A 21,506-nucleotide genomic window follows, 5' to 3' on the forward strand; every position below is an offset into this window, starting at 1 on the left:
TCTCACACCTGGAAACCAGCAACTTCATAAAGCATTTTGAATCATGCTTTGTTGGCTAAATATTATCTTATGAGCATTTCTCCATGTCATTAAATAATCTTCAGAACTATTATTTTAAATGCATCATGTTCCATTGAGTGACTGAACCAGGGTCTCTTTCCCTGCTGTTACCTATTTTATCTATTTTCCTTTTTTCTTTTATAAACAACACAGTAATGATCATTTTTATATGTGAATCTTGGGCACATCTGTGATAAGTCCCATAAGAAAGATTGCTCAGAAATGCATATCCTGGGTCAAAGGGAATGAAAATTTGTAAGGTTCAGTACACTGATTGCTGTTGTCTTCCAGAAGGGTTGTAGTGATCCATGCTTCCCTCCCACAGCAAGGGAGAGCACCCTTTCTTCCTATTTGTACCATTGGTTGGTATTATTTTTAATATTTGTTTGTTTACCTCATACGACCTCACCACTTTCTGCCTTGTTTTCAAGCTGTCTTTTTATATTTCCCCTTGTTCCCTAAAGGGTGTAGCAAGGTCACATTGTATGTGATGAGTAGTTAAGGGGTGCTTCTAACTCCTTACACCCATAGAGCATAGGGCTCTCTCATGCACACATACCCTATCTGGTCCCTGCAGGAAGCCTCTCACAAGACACAAAACCAAAGTGACTTTTTCCTGATTATAGAAATAATATATACTCATTTTATAGCACTCAAACAAATCAAAAACTAAAAAAGAAGAATCATTAGTAATCTGACTATCTAAAGAAAAACACCAGTAACATTGAGGAATAGATCCTTCCAGTTTATCTGGGTATGAGTTTTAATTATCCAAATAAAATCAGCTTATACAGTCTGTTTTATAATGTTTTAGATCTTTGTATGTCAGTAAATAAAAATTTAGAGAGACAGTATAATTTTGTAGTTACAAACCATGAACTCTGGGGTCCTTCTGCCTGGATTTAAATGCTACTCTGCCTATTTACTCTCTGTGAGACTTTGGACAACGCACTTAACTTTTCTGTGCCTCAGTTTACAGGTTTGTGAAGCGGACATAATAAGTGTTCCTATCTTATAGGAGTGTGCAAGGATTAAAAGATAATAAATATAAAGCAGTGAAGATACTTAATATAGAAATACTGTGTTAGTGATTATTATTTAAATAATATACATATTTTAAAATATATTCATTTATTTTCTAATCATAGAGTTATAGACTTAATGAGTAATGCTCATTATAGAAAGTGGGAACACTACAGAAATAAATAATGTAAAAAGTGAGTCCATATGCACCAAAATCTGTCCATATACACAATATCTACACCAAATGGTTAATGGTATCTATCTGAGACAATGGAATTATTGGGGACCAGCTTTCTATGTTTTTTTTTTATCACATAGTTGTTTATTCATCATGATCAGTTTTAGAACCTTTGCATCAATCCAGAAAAATATATGAAAAGAAAAAAGAAAAAAGCTCATAAATCTCATATCCCTTACCCCTCCCTCTCATTGACCACTAGTATTTCCATCTACCCAATTTATTTTACCCTTTGCCCCCCATTATTTGTTTATTTTTTTATCCATATTTTTCACTCAACTGTCCATACCCCAGATTAAAGGAGCAATCAGACACAAGGTTTTCGCAATCACACTGTCACATTGTGAAAGCTGTATCATTATATAATCATCTTCAGGAATCAAGCTGAACAATTTCAGGTACTTCCCTCCAGCCATTCCAATGCACCATAAACTAAAAAGGGGATATCTATATAATGCATAAGAATAACCTCCACGATAAACTCTCTACTCTGTTTGAAATCTCTCAGCCACTGAAACTTTATTTTGTCTCCTATATCCCTTAACCCTTTTGGTCAAGAAGCTTTTCTCAATCTCAGGGCCATTTAAAAAAAACTCAAAGAAATATATGCACATGGTTTAAAAATCAAATACAGCAGATGGTCTTATAATCGAAAGCAAGAGAGATCCTGCCCTACATTTCCCCATCCCCATTCACCCAAAGACAACTACTTTTAACTATTTTTGTTTTGAGTACTTCTTGAGGTTGTCTATACCTGTAAGTATATTTAGTAAGATAGATATTATATCTCACTACAGTAAATAATAGTAAGATTATTTATTATTTCTTGATATTTCTGGTCTTCCATGTCCTTTGGTGACTACTTGTATCTTTATCTCCTGTCACCTCTACTCTTTTTCTCCACCCTTCCTTGTTTGATCACCCTATTTTCTTCCTCAATTGGTTACTTTGTAACTTCAGCTAATACAGGGAAGTTTTTATTTCATGTTTTATTTGCTGCACTCCCTGTTTTCTACTTCTCAACATTTATTAATTTTAACATTATCAAAGTCTATAATGCTAAGAACTTTCTATGGCTTTTTGTGTATAATATTTTAAATCCAAATGTGCTCATTATATATATACACACACCTACACACACCTACTTAGCAACTTGCTTTTCTTACTTCATGGTATATTTTAGATATTCTTCCATGTAAGTACTAGATTTCCTCATTTTTTCAACAGCTGCATATTTCGTTCCATGACTATGCCAGTTTATCCACTTCCTTATTGATGAGCTTCCCCCCAATATTTTTGCTACTACAAACAGTGCTGCAGTAAACAGCTTCACAGAATGTTTATCTGTGTGATGTTGTGTGAGTTTTCTATAGGAGAAATTTCTAGAAATGGTATTTCTAGCTTAGTGGGTATGTAGATTTTTAAAGTTTTTTCATATGCATTGCCAAAATGCCCTCCAGATAGGTCAACTCCCACCAGCGATGTATGGTAGTGCTTCTTTCCCCACATTTGTTTTTTAATCAAACCCAGGTCTTTGGCATAGCAGGTGAGAATTCTGCCCCTGAGCCACCAGCGCACCACCCTCCCCACATAGTTTTAACAATGAGTATCATTGTATACTTTAATCTTTTAAATATTTGTGAGTTAATACTACATGGATCAGAGAAATTGCCTATTCATTGTTCTTTATTGGAATCTGACTTTTTGTGGTGGGTTTTCCTTATTGATTTGTAAGTACATTTTAATGTTAATTACAGTAAGTCTCTGTCTAGCACAGATGTTGCATTATTTTCCCTGCTTTATTGATGTTTTTCTATCTTTTTTCCCTGTCTTCTTCAGACTGGAAAATTTCTACTATCATCAGTTTACTGAATTTCATCAAGTTTACTGACTTTCCTCTGTCATCTCAATTCTGTTATTAAACTCATCTATTGAATTTTTTATTTCAGGTTTTTTTTCCAGTTAAGCATTTCCGTTTTGGTTCTTTTGGTCGTGTTTTTCTGGTACTTTGTATGTTGAGTAATTCGGGCTTCTCTCCTGGACACCGGGCATATCTGGAGTTTGTTCTTTTGTTTTAGCGGTCTGACTTGGGTAGCCTCAGACTGCAGACTGTCTCACAGAGTTTGCTGCTGTGACGAGCAGCAGCTCAAATCTTGGCTCAGATCTTTTAGCTTTAATGGGCTATTTGTAGTCTTCCACGGACATGTGTGGCTCAAGGATCTGCCAGAGGTGTGGAGAGAGTTTATATATGAGTTTGTAGTTCCCTTTCTTTGGTCTGTTCCTTTCCAGGACTCCCCTCTTACTTCCTAGCGATGCTGCTTGACCCAAGCTCTGTTCTCAGGTTCCTCAGGTGAGAAAGGGGCTTGTTAGAGTTTTTACTGCCCTGCACTGTACCATATCTGTGGTCTGTCCTTAGGGCAGTCACGAGAAGTACTGCTCACTTAAAGCTGGCCACTTCCTCCAAGTTTTGACTCCCCTCCAAAATCTCCCTGATTAGCATGTTCATTCCCCAGAGCCCTCAGCTTCTGTCGTTGTTGCTTTTTTTTTTTTTTTCAGGGTTTATTGTCTGCAGAGGCACCTATCTGTTAAGAGCTTTCTCTTCCAGATCAGAAGTGGAACTATAGTTCTTTAATTATTAATTTTTGGGGTATATATAAGTTTAGTATTTCTGCCTACTCATATTTATCCATCTTTTCCATTATGGCTTCTGAAATTGGTATTTTGCTTAGATCTGTCTTCTCCACCTCAAAGGATAAAGATTTTTTTTTTTTGCAAATTGGATAGAACTCAGATTTATGTTGAACTTCTATTTTCTTCAAGTTGGACTGAAAACTTCCAAAGCCAGTGCTAATGATTGACAGTGGCAGTAGAGAAGAGGAGAAAGGACTAAGATTTTGGCTCTGGTGAGAGATGGGAGGAGTGACTGAGACTTCCTGCTTGGGAGACAAGGTGAATAGTGATGCCTTTGATGGAGAACATTTTAGGACTAGTGTTTCTAATTCTTCTACTGAGACCCCAGCCCAGAATCTTGGTGGCTCTAAGCCAGACCTGTCACTCCTGCTGCCACCCCATTCATTTTTAGTTCACACCAAGTGCAAAAGTGTACCCCAACAGAAGACTGAAGAGAAGCTGTGTATGTTTGCCCCCCAAGTAGCTGGCTCTAAATTAGATTCATTCTGTTCCTCAGAAAGGTGGTAGAGTATGATGGCCAAGGCCTAAGCTTGAAGTTAAGCATACCTGGATTCAAACTTTGACTCTGCCACTGTTAGGTGCTTCACCTCTTTGACCCTCAGTTTCTCTTTCTAATGCTGTAAGGATGTGAGGTGAGGCTCACAAAGGTTTAGCACAACAACTGGCACAGAATAAACTTACTTGATGAGTGTTGGGTGCTTCACTATCAGGTCAGAAATATGGTGCTTTGCCTCTCACTTGCTGTGTGGCCTTAGGCAAGCTCTGCAATCTGTGGTTCTGTCTTCAGGAATTTCCACGTCTGGAATGAAGGCTGGTTCATCCGGACTGACCTGGGCCCATCATACAATGGATGGCAGGTGTTGGACGCAACTCCCCAAGAGAGGAGCCAAGGTAACCCCTCTGCCAGCCTGCTGATTCTTAGTCTTCTCCAGGCTTGTCCCTATATCATGGTCTACCCTTAATTATTTCTACTCGTGACAGTAACACAGGGACGTAATCCAAAGCCCTCTCTATTCTGGCAGGCAGAATGATTAAAGCAAAAATATTTTAAAAACAGATTCTCCACCCTAATTTTGTTTGTACTGGGCTGCTATTTAAACGAGCATCTTCCCTATACCTACACTTGCTTCTGTGGTGGCTGCTGCCCCGTAGGAGGCCCTGCACTTGCCAGGCAACAAAAGAAAGGCACCTTCATCTGCCCACAAGGATGTTCCTGAGCTGCCACCAGTAACCCTCTAGCACAGACTTGGTTTTCCATTGCCCGTGGGATTTAGTCCAAATTTCCTTGCTCAGTTCAAGGCCCTCCATGTCCATGTCCCATGTGCCTTTCTCACCTTCATGTCTGTTCCTCTGCCAAGCTGAGCTCTCCTTTAGGCAGGCTGTCTCAACCCTATCCCAGGCTGTGCACCAGAATTTCTGTTCCCACCCCTGGCCTCTCCCCCTCATCTCCCATCAGGGCTTGGGTCCCAGACTCTCTGGGAGTTTTTCCTCTTCCCTCTTCTGACCTCTGGAGCACATATTGCCTGTTACACTCACTTTGAGTTGTTTCTTTCAAACTATAAAAAAAAGTAGTAATGGTAAAAGTAATATATGCACAAGAAAAAAATTCAAGCAGTTCTAAAAGGACTTACAATGAAAATCATGACTCTCCCACACTCAACACCTAGTCCCTGTATTCAACGCAATCCATGTTACTAGGTTTTGAGGTAGGAGAGACAACCTTCCAGATATTTTCTAGGCCATCGCTTTTAAAACTTTTACTTGCAACCCAATAGTCAGTGGGTTGTGACCGTCATTTTTTTAAAATGAAGTAGAATTGAATAGAAATAAAAATTAAAGAAAAATAAAATAAATGTCAGGATATCCTGTGCATAGTAAGAACAAGTATTGTTCTGTGAAACTTTTGTTTCAGGATAATATATTGTCATGATGTAAAATGTACTTCTTTCTAGGAGTCATGGTAAAAAAAATTTGAAAGCCATTGTTCTAGGCATATTAAAATGTGTATGAGTGCATCGTTTTATTTATTATTTTGTTAACACATATGGGATCATACTCTTCTTTCTATTTTGCACCTTGCTTTTTTTCAGCTGGATACTTCATGAATATTTATTTATATTATACACACACACATATCTGAGCTACCTAGGCTATGCACTAGAGGAAAGGAAGATGATACCTAGGGCTTGGGGAGTTCAGAAGAGTAAAAGACCCTTGTAGGTTGGGTATTCAGGGAAGTAGTACAGGTGTGTGGGGGTTGGGGCGGTCAATGAATCATCTAGAGTAAAATGATTTGAAGAGGTAGTATAGAGGTAGCAACCTTCAGCAAAAGGTAGCAAGATTTTCCTCTTTAGGAAACAGACCAAAGTTGATCAGTCAGTGTGGGTTACACACCCATGGAATGAAGGACTGGGCCAGTCTTATGTGCAGATTGAGTTTGACCAGGGTGCTCTTGCAGTAAGACAGCAATAGCCCGGGAGAGTCTGTGCTGGGTGCCAAATGAGTGAGACAGACAGGCAGCTCTGAAGGAGTCTGGGTAATGTATTCATTTCCTAGGGCTGCTCTAGGTCACCCACAAACTGGGTGACCTAAAGCAATAGGAATTTATTGTCCCAAAATTCTGGAGGCTAGAAATACAAAATCAAGGAATCGGCAGGGCCATGCTCCATCAGAACCGTGAGGGGGTGGGGGGGGAATCTTTCCTTATCTCTTCCTAGCTTCTGGCAATGCCTGGCAATCCTTGGCATTTCCTGGCTTGCAGCTGCAGCTCTTCACTCTGTGCCACTGTCTTCACATGGCCTCCTCCCTTCAGTATCTGCGTCTCTGTGTCCACATTTCCCTCGTCTTATGAAGACACCAGCCCTTGGATTTAGGGTCCATATAATTATACCTGTACTAATTACATCTCCAAAGACCCATTTCCAAATAGGGTCACATTCACAGGTACTGGGATTAGGACTTGACCATATCTTTTTGGGGGGCCACAAGAGGTGGGGCAGAGGTAAGCAGGCTCGGCAATGTTGTGGCAGGCTTTCTGGAGAAGCAGGCCCTGAGGTGGGCTACTGTGGAAGGGCAGATGGGCCTGGCCCGGGCATGCACCCATCCTCTGCATCCTGGTCACCAGGGGTGTTCCAGTGTGGCCCTGCTTCAGTCTACGCGATCCGAGAGGGTGATGTGAACATGGAGTTCGACATGCCCTTCATCTTCGCGGAGGTCAATGCCGACCGCAACACCTGGATCTACGACAAGGCCAATGACAGCCAGAAACTGAATTCCTCCGACACTCACTCCGTGGGCAAGTACATCAGCACCAAGGCTGTGGGCAGCCAATCTCGCATGGACATCACGGAGAAGTACAAGTACCCAGAAGGTAGGAGAGTCAGCTTTCCTACCAGGCCTTGAGGGGGGAAGAGAAAAGCACGCATCCTCCTCCTGCACTCTCAGCCAGTTCTGCCTGAATGGTGGGATTACTTCCTGGCATCTCACACCCAACTCTCCATGTTGTTTTCAGTGGGGACAAAGTTGTCTTGGCAGATGTAGTACAGTCAGCCTGGCCCATCTCCAGCTGTGGCCCTTTCCACACTGGATGCCTGGTGTGAGCACCATGATTGAGCAACATGGGGGAAACATTAGCCCTCAAAGAAGGCTCCAAGGGGAGTCAGTCCACTCTCCTAGCCACTGAGAAACACAGGCAGGAAAATCTAAGCAAAGAATGGCCAAGAACCCCAAAGATAGGGCACGTGCCTTCTAAGAACCCAGATGAGAGGTGACCTCATTGTAAGGTGATGGCCTGAGTCCCTGCAATCTTAAGCTCTCACATGCATGCTAGTTCCCTGCAGTTGCCTTACAAGACTAGATGCTACAGGGCTGCATATGTGGCTCTATTTCAGAAGTTGTTTTCAGAACTATCAGGTTATCTCTTTAAAGAGTCCCAGTGGTGACAAAAGTTCTCTGCATTTGAAGGCAAAGTTCATTTGAGAAATGGCCTAAAATAATTTAGAGCTTCTACCGGACCACAGTCATTCCTTAATGGGGTCCGCATTTTTATGCCTTCTGAAATGCTTTGCAATCGTTGATTTACTTGATCCTCACCATTGGTTCTGAGGAGTCAGGAAAATGTTCTTGTAAAGGTGCCCGCAGCACACCCTAGAGCACTGGTGGCTGCTGGCTGTCGGCTATAGCCGTATTTTACAGATTCAGAAAGCCGCACGCGGGAGAGGGTGTCTGACTCCATAACCAGGTGGGTGGGTCCTCTGGTCGTGGCATTCGTAAGTATTTTGGGACCCATATCCAAGGTAGCAAGACTGGTGGCCTCCATATGGTCCCCATCTGGCTCTGCAGGTCAATCCCAGGGTTTGAGGTCTGACCGACCTTCTCTGTTAACAAACACACACTGAGTTCCTCCTGAATGGCTGGGTCTATGCTGGGCCCTGGGGAGAATGAGGGCACACTGCAGAAGGACCCCTTTCCTCAGGGAGCTTACAGTCCCAGGGGTAGGCAGGGGAGGCAGATATAGAACAAGCATTTGAATTAGTGTAGTGATGTGGGAACAAGTATAGGGTGCAAGGGAACAAATCACCTGGAGTAGGCAATGAACTCCAGGCAGGTTCCTTATTTTCTCGGACTCCTTGTTTCCCTGCCTGAGATGAGAGAAGCAAGGCCTGTCTTAGGTAGAATTGAAATAAGCTAATATGCATACAGCTCCAAGTTCAAAGCCTGGCACATAGTAAGACTTAATAAAGAGTAGTGGCGAACTTTATCAGTTTGAACATCTGCAGCCTCCTTAGTGTAATGACCTCCCAAAGTGACCGTTTTGCAGCACACTGCTTACATGAATATATGATTCCGTGGAGTCCCTTGCCTTCCTGTTTTCCTTCATCCTGCTTTTTGTGGCTTTTGCTATCCTAGCTAAAGTCCCTAAGCAATGGAGAAGGACCAGGCCATAGCCACATTGGGGAAGGAGATCCCTACAGGCTTCTGGCAGTGGTCCAGCCCCTGCATGACAGCAATACTGACCACCCTGCCTCTTGTTGTCCACTTATTACCCAGTGATACTGACTTGTCTCAGAAGGTCCCCCCGGTGAGGGAGGGTAACTCATAAACTGCTTGCTAAGAATTTGCACCATAGCAACACCAAAGAGAAAACAGTAGCAGGAAGCCTAATCTTGAGTAAGCCCAGCAGGTGACCTACATAGGAATCTAAGCTCTGAGCCTCATTGTGTAAACACACCTACTTCAATCCTGGGCATGAAAGGCTCTGATCCCTGCACAGCAATCGGTTCTGGGTGTGGATTTACAACTCAAGCAGGAATGGGAAGGCACCAAAAGGAGCCCAGCCCACCGGGAGCTATCAACTTGGGTAACCTGGCTGCCTGCTCCGGAAGTAGGGTGTTGTGGGAGGAACCTTAGACCAAAGGTCCAGACACCTGGGGATACTTCTCCTCTAAGGGCCTTAACTCTAACAATGCACTTGGATGAGTTGGGTTCTAAGGTCTCTGCCAGTTGTGGCGCATAACTTATGGGAAAAGGCTCAGTAAGTTGTCAAGTGCTTAAAATAGGCCAGCTGGTACCTTAAAAACTGCACAGATTTGTTGGAGAAAGGGGAGTTTGGTTTGCCGTAAGTGTGGTCTGCAGACATCAACAACATGTACCTCTGTGTTCCTGGAAGGTCAACACCTTTCCTTCTTAGTAGGTCTCTCTTGAGGTCAAGGCAAGGAGCCGACATGAACTGGGAAATCAGCCCTGGCTTTAACACTTGGATTTGGCCACTCAGCTCTTAGCTCCACAGGAGCAGTGACTACCACACGTCACAGTCATTTGCCATCCTATTTGGCTTAACCCGTGACCCTAGTCAGACTCAGCAAACCTGTCCTTCCTTCAGCCCAGCTATTTTTTTGAAACCTGAAATTTCTCAATCATTTAAACTAATCGTGACTTAGGAGCCATCCCAAGCATGGGAAATTCTCTCTCATCAACTGATGCACAGAGGGAGCCACTTACAAGTCAGAATAATACACTGAAGCAGTTTTAAAGATTTTTTTTTTCATGAAATCAGTACTAAGCTGTAACCTTTTTCCCTCGTAAACTCAGATCAGCCCTTTTCAGCTCTACGTTTTGGCATTTATTTTTAAATGATCTGTGTGTTCTTTAAGACTCACATTTTTTGTCAAAAATAAATAAAATCTAACCTAATTAACAAAATAAGCATATCATCAGGCCATACAGTAATTTTATATAGGTTCTGATAAAGCTTTGCCTACAGCTTCTTGGCAATTTAGAGCTAACAGGAAGGGCATACGCTGATTTATGCACCTCATGTCAAAGAGAGTGAAATGTAGACCCCAAGAAGTTGGAACCTAGCTAACAGCCTTGGTGCAGCAGCAGAACTTGTCACTCCAGGCTGCCTTTCTAGGTGAGGCTCTGTCCTTTATACCAGTTGCCACCACCTCCCTGAGATACTCTTCTCTTCTACCTCCATACAGGTTCCAGTCAGGAAAGACAAGTGTTTGAAAAGGCTTTGGGGAAACTTAAACCTAGCCGAGAGTTTGGTCCAACATCCGCAGGGAGCTTGCGAGCAGAGAATCAGGAGCCCAGCATCTCCGGGAAGTTCAAGGTCACTGGCATTCTGGAAGTGGGCAAGGAAGTCAACCTGGTCCTGATGCTCAAAAACCTGACCAGTGATATGAAAATGGTGACAGTACATATGACAGCCTGGGCCATCGTCTACAATGGCACGCTCGTCCACGAGGTGTGGAAGGACTCTTCCAAGATAGCCTTGGACCCAGAAGAAGGTAACTCATCCTGGATTTGTTGGGGTACCGCGCATTCAGACTTCTTAATGTTACCTTGGGCTGGATCATTCCTGTGCGCTCTGGGCTAGTCAGCTGACTAAGGACAGAGCAGCCAGCGACCTCTGTGGTTAAACCTTGGTCGTGATGCTTTGAAGTGATTGCCACTATGAACAATGCAATTCAGGGTGATGCCAGCCAAAACCCTTTTGCTCCCTGGGGGAGGAAGGACGAAGGCTTCTGCCGTTAATAGCCACAACAGCAGTATACTTTAAAGACATGTACCAGCTCACACAGTTTTCAGAGTACTTCTTCATCTACTATCTCATTTGACCTTCTGAATAAGGCAGAGTCCAGTATCCCCATTTTAGAGACAGAAACTAAGCTTAGAGGGATTAAATGACTTGTTTAAGTCACTTACAGCTAGTAAATGGCACTGCTGGGCTTTTGGCCCTAGTTTTCCTGATGCTAAATCCACCCCCTTCTTTTGTATGTTGTAGTGCTGCCATCACTCCCCGAGCTGTCCCCCACCCCCCGCTCACTTCCAGCATCCAATCATTTTGCAGGTTTGACTCTGGAATGCACCACAGGGTCTTGAATCCTTGGCCCACATTCCCCCAAAACTGCCAGTGGTGGGTGGAGTTTCTTGATTCCTGATGACAGCGACAGCTTTTCTCAGGAGTCTGAGTGTTTGGGAGGAACAATGACTCCTTGCCCCTGGGTAGCCTGGTGGGAAGGGAGCAGGGTGGGGTGGAGCGAGATTGGTGCTATAGAAGGATTAGAACGCAGGTGTGCCCACGTTGGCAAAATCCTCCAAGCTGTTATGAAAAGTTTGGAGACAAAGCAGATTAACAAGGGTGGGTGGTTATTTGCTTCACATAAGAAACTAATAAAAAAAAACACCTGATTAATTATAATTATAAGCCCATCTTGAAAGAATTCTTTCTGCAGAGAAACCGAGCCATGTGACACCTGTCAGAAGGCAGCATCCCCTCACAATGTCTTCTGGCAGAATCTTAGGAGAAATCTTAATATCAGAAGTAACTTCCTGGCTGCCATTTACCTTCAAAGCTCAAAGGAAGAGCTATTTTTGTAAGCCAAAAATAATTCTTATGAGGGAGATGGTTAAGAACACAGATGTATGCAAGAGGCAGCAGAGTGAAATGGGAAGGGGCGAGGAGGCAGTTGAACTGGGTGTGTTGCCCTGACACTGTCCCCATCTGCGGTGTCACCTTGGTTAAGTCCCCTTTCCCTCTCTGAGCCTCAGCATTTGCTGACCAAGAGGGTTGGACCAGCTCACCAGAAGGCCAATGGACAGGCTTTCTGGCAGGCTTTGGTAAATTCCTGCAGTGCAAGAACTAGAGGCAGCTTCCTCCTTGCAGCCTTACCTCAAACAGTATGTGACACCACTAGCCTGAGTCCTGGTCTCTCCCTGGCCTGCTCTGGGACCCACATGGAACAAGGAGGTGTTTCCCACTGAACCTGGCCTGCGGGGGGCTCAGCCAGGCCTGGACTTACAGATCTCCTTAGTCAGCTCACACTGGCATGACTCAGCATCAGCCTTTGAAGGTTTTAGAAACCAATCCCACCCTCTCTGATTACCCTCTCTGATTTCTGTTGCCTTTGCATTTCCTTCCAGAAACACAGTACCCTGTGAAGATCCCATATGCTCAGTATGAGAAGTTTTTGAAGGCAGACAACATGATCCGAATCACTGCCATATGCGAGGTCTCTGATGAGAGCGAGGTGCTGGTGGAGCGTGACATCATCCTGGACAACCCCACGCTGACCCTGGAGGTAAATGCCTACTGATGTAGGCAGGGGCAGGGGGAGCCTCCCACAGCCAGTCAGCCCCCTGAACCCCACCAGCCTTCTGTGAGTTGTAGCACAACCACCCCGCCACACCCCAAGCACACACCCTTATCACAAATGTGGGTCTTTTCCTACTGAGAGAAGCAGAGAACTAGCTCAATTCAAGTCCAAATGATCAGCCAGGAGCTCCGACTCTGGCCAGTGTTTTTGCTTTATCTGGTGAGACAGATGAGCACATGTGTCCAGCAGCTTGTTTGGTTCTCATTCAAGACACACGGGGGAAATCACCTGAGGAGGAGGCTGGAGCATGCACTTCAGGTCACTCACTAAAGTACTCAGGTACTGAGCACCTGCTGTGTTCTTTGGAATCACAGAAAGGCTCAAACCATGGGTCCTGCCCTCAGAGAGCTGGCATGTCTTTTGATGACCCAGAGCCCAGCCCTGGATGCACTTATGTCATGATGAGAAATGGACATGGCTCTACTTTCTAGACCCCAGAGTTACAGAATCTTAGATTCTTAGAAACCCAGTCTCCTGCTCCCTTGCTCTACCATTTAATACCTGGGTAAACTGAGACCCAGAAAGGAGAAGCCAGTTACTGCCAGAGCCAGGGCTTGGCTCCAGGTCCTAGGACTCCCAGCCTAGTACCCTTTACAAGGCATCATAGTACATCAGCAGCCAACAAAAGCATCTTCAAAATGTACAAGAAGTCTGGTTGAGGATGAGGACTCCCTCTTTCTTTGCTTTTAAAGGGCTTTCTTTTGTCTGTAGGCTTCTCCCAGGAGCCCAGGCATATGGGGGCATGCAGGTCTGTGGGAGGCCCTGGGCGCCACTCCATCCCCTCCTTGGCAGTGGACTGGGAGCATCTGTGCTAACTCCAAGCCTGTAACTCACCTTCAGCCCCTTGGCCCATCCCCCCAGCCCAGGGTGGAGGACTCCAGAGTGAGGCTGGACAAAGCTGAGCAGCATGAGACTCAGCAAAGACAAGCAGATGGATGGGGTGGTCCTTCGTTTCCCACAAGAGCTCATGGGTCATGCTCTTCCCTCTTCTGCAGAATCTGCCACCTGCCCCAGCTGTCTAGACAGTGATTGCATTTTCCTGTCCAAACACAGTGCCTCCAGTGCCTTCCTAAGTCCCAGACTTTCAGAGCATCCAGATCATTATGGCTGCTGTACCCCACCCCACCCATCCTAAGCTGCACCCCAGAGTGAGGGTAGGGGAACAAAAGATCCCCACCAGGTCTTCAGCCCCAGGGCGCTTCCTCTGATGCGGAATACTGGTTCTCCCTCACTGCTTGTCTACGGTTGTGCCTTACCATCCTAATTGGTCTGACTTGTGCTTCATAATGAGAGGTGGTCCCCTACTTCAGAAGCTACGGAGTCAGTCTGGGGGAAGCAGAGGAGGGCGGTAGTTCAGACTGGTCAGTGTAGCCAAACAGACCTGACCTTTTATCCACACCCATCACTTATCAGCAGTGACACTGTGTGGGTCCCTTAATCTCTGAGTCCCAATTGCTCCAGTTCTGTCATAGAGGTAATAATACACTTCCCTGCAGGATGATTGGGTTGAGAGACTCTAAAGTCTTGGCACAGGACTGGGAAAATAGTGCTAACCTTCAATAATAGGTCTTTTGAAGAATCTGGCAATACACTGAAGGGTATTATGGGAGTCTTAGGGGGGTTAAAACAAAATATCCACTTGGAAGTAGGACTTCTTAATTCCCTTCTAACTAGGAAATTCCATACTACCTTTTTGTGTGTAGAGCTGCTTTTTACAAGGTATGCTCAACAATTCAATGAACAAAAAAGTTTTAGTGGCCATTACTGTGAGATATCAGTTTGTGCTAAAGTGTGAGAAGGACAACATTGCAAGTACGTACAGCCCAGAGATAGACCCGGAAAGGGAAGACTTGTCTCTTTCTGGAGATTGGGAAAGACATAGCAGAAGCAGGACATCAGAAAGCTGGGTCTTGTAGGGTAAATAGGAGTTTAGTAACAAGACCACTTACAGCTAGACAAGAACTTGTGTTTGTGGTGGTTTTGAAGCGGTTACCTTGGGAGGCACTAAACAAAGCTTAATTTTCACAAAAGCTTTTCTTTGGGGGAACTACCTGCAGGGTCAGTTTGGAAACCACACATGAACATGCTCCTGACAATGTAGTGACATGACATTTTAACCCCAAGCAGTGTTTTCCATCACCTCACCTCCTTATCCAATAATCTTAGCTCTGAATGAGGGAAGATTTGCCACGTTCTTCCATGCTGCAGGTAGAGGAGCCTTAAAACAAGCAACAAAAACTAAAAACAAAACTAATCTAGCCGCCATCACTTCCTGTTTAAACCCCCTAGTGGTTCCCCATAGCTCTCATCTGAGTCGCTCTCAACCTCCAGGACCTCAGTTTTCAATTTCTTGAAGTTACTGTCACAGGAACTGTTTCCTCTGCCTGGAACTGTTTTCTCCATTTCCCATCTGTCTCCTACTCATTCTTCATGGTTCAGATGAATTGTCATTTCCTCAGGAAAGCCTTTCCTGACCCTCAAATTAGGCCAGGTCCCCAGTCATATCCTCAGAGCATATGCCTCCTTGAGAACATTTGTCCCCATTGAAATAATACCTTCATTTGTGCAGTTGTTTCATTGAGGTGACTAGCAGCTTTAAACTCCATGAGGGTAGGTGCTACTCCAGTTTTGGGTTCTTCATTCTGTCCCCTGGTATAATATCTGGTGTTAAAAGGTACTCAGTCAGTATTTATAAAACAAAACAAAAACAAAAACAAAAAGCCACCTCCACAGGATGGGATTGGAGAATTCCAGATCTACTTGTCTCTGGACTTGTCTTCTTCCCCATCCAGGAGAGGGAAGTTTTCATTGCCGTTCCATGGTTGTCCTCTGTCTGCTTATTGTAGCCTCTGCTTCATAAGGCATTTCTGAGAAATGTGTCCCATCTCTGTAGACACAATAGACAGCCAAGCACCAACTCCAATTCTGGAACCTAGGAAAGGATGCTGTATAACTGCCAGTTTCAGTTATTAAAACATTCTGTTCTAGAATGACCCGTGAAGTTAGGTTTCCCCCCCATTACATTGCCTTCTTTTTTCATTCAACTCTTCTGCTCTACGTCTTTTGAATTTCCATATCAAGACTACTTCATCTTTAAAGATGATAATAAAATGCCTTTAAAGGGAAATCGGAACACACAAAGGCTAGAAATGTGCCATCAAGAACTTTCTTTAATCTTGTCAAAGGCACCTAATCTTTCTCCCTTTAGGCATCTTTGTGTGAATTTCCCCCTAGCACATTCTCTCCTCTATTTAAGTCTTTATAGAGAATCAAGAATCAAGAATCTTAATGCAGAGCTTGCTCAGAACAGGGTATGAATTTTCAAACTCATGAAGATGATCTGTATGAAAAGGTAACAGTCTTGGTAAAGTCCCTTTATCTCATCTGGCACTGACTGACAATTAGCATTGCCATGGAATCAGACCATAAAGTCTGAACATTGTTCCATAGAGTGGTGACCTTCAAAGTAACCCAAGAACCACTGGTGATGAGACACAAGTTTCTGATGGCCCTTCTCGTCTCCTTTGGATATATTTACAGATTTGGATCAATAGGAGAGGGTAGCAAGCAGCAATAAAGAAAGAAAAACAAATTCATGGGAATCTCAAATTGAAGATCAATATGAAAACATAGCACCATCGTTGCTATTTTATATCCCAGTGACATAGAATTATGCTGTACCCTCCAAATCACGGTCTATGCTTCAATGAGTTCCATGGGAGAAATTATAAATCATGATCTCTTAAATGCTTCAACTATTCACAAATAGTATTGCAGGGCCTAGTAAAAAGAATGAAAACTTTGGAATCATCTGTTTACTAGTGTGTGAACTTCAGTGTATGACTATAAATGGCTGCTGTGAGGATTCAGGACAAAAATAAAAACCAAACCAACAAAACAAGCAACCTTCAGTGATCCTATCCTCAAAAGAAGAAAAGAAATCCATCAGACTTACAATTTCAGTTTCTATTTTCAAAATGTTTTCTTTCCCATCTGTGATTTCCTTTGGTCCTTTCCAGTCCAGGGAAGAAGGCAGGATAGAGATGATTGTTGCTTTTTAGCAGACAAAGACGTTGAGTCCAGAGAGCTGGCATGTCTGCCTAGGGTCACAGCTAGTTCCTAGCAGAGTACAACAGTTTTTATCATTTAGAGTGAATAGTCCAGGTTGCTTTTCTGACCTGAAACCCAGGTTTCCCCTTCTCTGACCCCTCACCCAGGACAGTACTGTGTTTGAGCCCTGCCAAGACCATACACAGCACGCCGGGCACCTCTGGGCTCCGGATGTTTAGAAGGACATCCATAGGCTGGGGTATAATCAGAGAAGAGCAGCCTGAATTGAGGAGGGAGACCCATCTGCATCTGATGAAAAAGAGTAGAAGGAACTAGGGCTGCTGAACCAGGGTTGAGCAGGCTCAGGGGCCTGGGATTGCCACCTTCAATGCCTGTAGGGCCTCCCAGGGTGGGAGAGTCAAGGCTTTAAGGAAAGGAACAGGCCCAATGTGTAAGAGGTTCAAAGAAGGTAATGTTATTAAGTTTATCGTAATTTCTTTGTACTTAGCAGAGGCCTACAGTAGAATTGGGTTGTCCCTGGAAGCAGCGGCTCCTCCTCCTTTCCCTAGATTAACTGGAGCTGGAGCTTGGGCTCTGTTCCTAGCTCCTAGCCCCTGCCCTGCATGCTTCTCTCTCAGCACCTAGGGGACGATAGTAGTTTCCCAGTACTACCTTGCTGAATGTCAGGAAACCTCAGACAGCACACATGCCTAGCACTTAGTGAGGATAAGTAAACAGCCCTGCCCTCCTTCGTCCTCAGGGGTATTTTCCCTGTCCTTCAGCCTCCTGGCCCAGCCCCATCAGCTTTCACCGAGTAGCAGGTAGGGGACAAGAAGCCAGTGTCCTGACCAAGCTGTCCCTCTTCTCCTCAGGTGCTGGATGAGGCGCAAGTGCAGCGTCCTGTGAACGTGCAGATGCTGTTCTCCAACCCCCTGGACAAGCCAGTAAAGGACTGTGTGCTGAGGGTGGAAGGGAGCGGGCTGCTGCGGGGCAGCCTCAAGATAGAGTGAGTCCCAGGCCTGAGCGGCCAGAGCCATGGTGGTGGGAGATGAGGACAGGGGGCGGGGGCGGGGGCGGGGGCGGGGCGGGGGCGGGGCGGGGGCGGGGCGGGGCCCACCCAGCCTTCTCTAGCCTCAGTTTTCATCCTTTGGGAAGCCTAGGAACTGGAGAAACCCATGAAAACACACCTATTTGCATTTGTTTCAGGGTTCACTAAATTTGAACTCCTGGGGAGAGCTTAGGGCTGGTCCTCAAGGCTTGACACATTTGGGAGATCATGAGACCCCCAACTTCTGCTGCTGAGGTGTCTACAGGGCTGGAGGGACACAGTGACTCAGGGAGGCAGCTGGAGGGAAGAAGGAGTGACCTTGGCCAGACCCCCCCAGAGTAGGATGTGAGCCCCCCAGAGCCCCCTGCAGCCTGAGGTCTGCATGCCTAGCCACAAATACTAATCTATGCCCATCCCCATCAGTGTGCCATCCCTGCGCCCCAAGGAGCGGTCCCGGATCCGTTTTGAGATCCTGCCCACTCGGAGTGGCACCAAGCAGCTGCTAGCCGACTTCTCCTGCAACAAGTTCCCTGCAATCAAGGCCATGCTGTCCATCGACGTGGCCGAGTGAAGGGCCCCAACAGCCCCACACACAAACTTGGGTAACACAGAGGAGGGAGGACTCACCTGTGAAGTGGGTCCCCTGCCCATGCTGTCCTGCCTGGGAAGCCTACTCCATCCCCCAGGGCTGCCAGATGGACCAGCAGTCTCCAGCTCACACAGCGCCCCTTCCACACTCCCAGGCTGGGGCCGACTCTCTCTGGAACACGACTTGATCACTTTTGCACGTTCTCCGGCCACTTGACCCGGGGACTCTCTGAATGGAAATGGGGGTAGAAGACCCTCTGGACTGTTTGTTGACCCCAGCCTGCAGTTGAGACATTCCTGCTCCTCCCTCAGGCTCCTGCAGAGACAGGGGAATGCCCAGTCACCTACCACGGCACTCACCTCCTCATTCTCAAAATAAATGTTTGAAAGAGAGAGATTGCACAGCACAGATTCCCACTGATTGTTGTTTCACCTAAAGTGGTAGAGAAAGAGGGAGAGAGGCTGGGGCCACATCCTCCCGAAAAAGGAATAAACATGCAGAGGACTTGTTCTCCCAATTCCGATATCCAGAGGGAATGGGCTTGTTTTAAGTGGCCTATATGTAAAATAGGGAGATGGATTTCAAGTCAATTTAGAAAAACTTTCTATTGTGATATCCAAAAACAGATTAGGCTGCTTGGGAGGGAGCTCCCTGGGATGACAGGGTTCGAGCACTGTCTGCGGGGTGAGGTGAACTCTTTTAGGCCCTCCCACAGGTGTCAGATGAGGAACCCTTTTCCAGAGCAAGCTGTCCGGTGGTAGCCTGGCCTCTGCTCATGGGGGCTCTTTCTCCCTGTGCTGCTCTCCTCACCTGACTCTTCCTGCAGGGCGGGGAATGTGCTGCCTCAGCCAGCCCTCAGCACATTAACGCAACTGGAACCTTCCCTGCCTTCAGTCACGCTCTACTAGCTTCTCATCCTTTGTTCCTTAAAATAATCCCAAATAGATACCATAGTTTTCCTGACACTTGCAATGACTAATCCCATTTTGGCAATTATAATTCACTCCCTGAATTTAAGGAACCAGTCCAGGCTAAATAAAAACCTCCACCTCACTTCTAGCTCAACACTTCTCCCTGTACGCTGCTCAGGCCTGCCCCATGCTTGCAGAAGGAGGCATAACTCATTCCTTATCTTCCTACCCCCCTCCGCTCCTGCTTCATGATCCTTCAGGATTGGAGCAGGGTGGTAGGAATTAAAAGAAAAGTGACAATGGCTCCCTTTCCCTGGTGCTGATACACTCTGGCCACCAGTGCCCTCTCTAGCCAGCATTCAGCTGCAGGTTTTCTGCCCCCCAGGGGTGACTTACCTCTGGAGGTACCCCCCACTACCTCTTTACCCTAGAAGGAGTGGGGCTTGAAGCCAGTTCCCTTTCATGGGTTCAGCTGGCCCATGGAAAGCTCAAACAACATTACCGCCCAAACGGGTGAGCCGGCTGCCCCCAGATGCTGCCCCCCCCCCCCACTGCCATCTTGAGCTTCTCCAGCCCCAGTCTCCCACCTCCAGAATTCTCCTGGAGCAGCTAACACCAGAATCTGTCTACTTCTGCTCCTAATATCAAGCTCTCCCAAAAATCCTCACCAGGCCCCACCTCTGGTGGCTGAATGCTGCTGAGCCCCTGAGCTCTACAGCACAGCAGACCTCCAGCTGTGCAGTAAGCAGTCTTTCTCTCCTCCCTACAAGCTCTGCTACTCTCTCTGAGTAGATCCTTGGGGCCTTGCCCCTTGGCTTGGGAAGAGGGACATTCCATCCCTCCTCAGAGTCCTTGCCCAGTCCCAAATTGGGGAGGCTGGGTGAAATTAATAGGCATCTGCTCTGGTTTCCAATGGAAAGAAAAGTATCCAGAGATTTCCATTTCCTCTCATTTATGATTTATAGGAAGCCTGCCCCAGGCTCTTGTTCCCTCAAGCATCAGCCCCATCAACAAATATTTCCTGAGGACCTACTTTGTGCCAGCTCTGTGCTGAGCCCTGGGTCCAGGGAAACTGAAAACATGGTCCTACCTTTGAGTCTCCACCCTCAAGAGAGACTCAGAAGGTATGCCTTCACCAGCTGTACACACTGACCAAACTCACTGAGTTTGAACTGAGTGATTCCATTGCACGTAAATTATACCTCAATAGAGTTGTTTTAAAAGCCTAGAAAAAAAAAAAAAACCCATGCAGAATTTCTAACCAACCCCAGCATATATGTCTTGTGAAAGTTGAATCTGATAAAACCCCACCACCCTACCTGGTTCCTGAACAATCTTAGCAATAAAACAAAAGGCGAGCAGCAGGGGCTGTGACACTCATTTATTTTGGGCAAAAATTAAGCTGGAGGTTATAGCTAATTGTGAGATGCAAATGTGCCCACTAGCTGGATCCCAGAACCAAGCAGCTTACTGTGTTGGTTAGGGTATGTGCTCAGATTCCACAGCAGAGATACCCCAAGTACCGGATCTTAAGCAAGGGGGACCTTTATTTTTCCCTTGGGCTCTGTAAGAGCCCAAGCAGGCAATTCAGGGACCAGGATCCTTTTACCTAATTATCTAATTACTCTGCCACTCTCAGTATGTTACTTGCACTTGGTGGTTCAAGTTTGCTATGCCAGCTCAAAGCATCGAGTCCACGGTGCATCCATCAGGAGGGGAGAAGAGGGGGACAGGTGGTCCCCTTTTCTCACAAGGGAAAGTTGCACATATCACTTCTCACATCCCTTGGCCAGAATTTAGTGACACGGCCACAGCTACTGCAAGGGAGACTGAGAAAAGCAGTCATTAGCTGCATGACCATTTACTCAGCCAATATTCTGTTACCACAGAGAGAAGAGGAATAGATATTGGGGTAAGCAGCAGTCTCTGTTACCCTTACTTACCAAAACATGGGCAGTGCTGGACTGCGGCAGGACTCCCTTCCATGTGACAGGAAACCTGGAGGAGCCTTAGGGAACCCCTGACCCAAGGGGAATAGTGGTTAAGCTGAGGGGGACATGCTTAGTACTTCCCAAATGCATCCATTAAGAAAGCCCCACCACCTGACCAGGGGCGGGGGAAGCTGGGAACGTGCCTGAAGAGGAACTGCTAATATTAATTATATTCACAATCATCCCCGTCATCCATTATCAACACCCCAAACAGAAACTCTGTACCTATTAAGCAATAATGCCCA

The 21,506-nt window shown here is 45.6% G+C and overlaps 1 protein-coding gene across 1 annotated transcript in view; it reads left to right on the forward strand.

The window, feature by feature from the left end:
* TGM3 (transglutaminase 3) overlaps nt 1–18,753 on the forward strand; it is a 40,526-nt gene extending 21,773 nt beyond the window's left edge. Inside the window, exons 8-13 of the mRNA XM_077112298.1 lie at nt 4,800–4,903; nt 7,137–7,382; nt 10,495–10,803; nt 12,440–12,597; nt 17,595–17,728; nt 18,194–18,753. Of these exons, the coding sequence (XP_076968413.1) occupies nt 4,800–4,903; nt 7,137–7,382; nt 10,495–10,803; nt 12,440–12,597; nt 17,595–17,728; nt 18,194–18,341 (1,099 nt within the window). The 3' untranslated portion in view covers nt 18,342–18,753. The remainder of the gene's footprint in view (nt 1–4,799; nt 4,904–7,136; nt 7,383–10,494; nt 10,804–12,439; nt 12,598–17,594; nt 17,729–18,193) is intronic.
* The last annotated feature ends 2,753 nt before the right edge of the window (nt 18,754–21,506 follow it).

The sequence above is a fragment of the Tamandua tetradactyla genome, chromosome 1 (genome assembly GCF_023851605.1).
Source record: "Tamandua tetradactyla isolate mTamTet1 chromosome 1, mTamTet1.pri, whole genome shotgun sequence".
Lineage (NCBI taxonomy): Eukaryota > Metazoa > Chordata > Mammalia > Pilosa > Myrmecophagidae > Tamandua > Tamandua tetradactyla.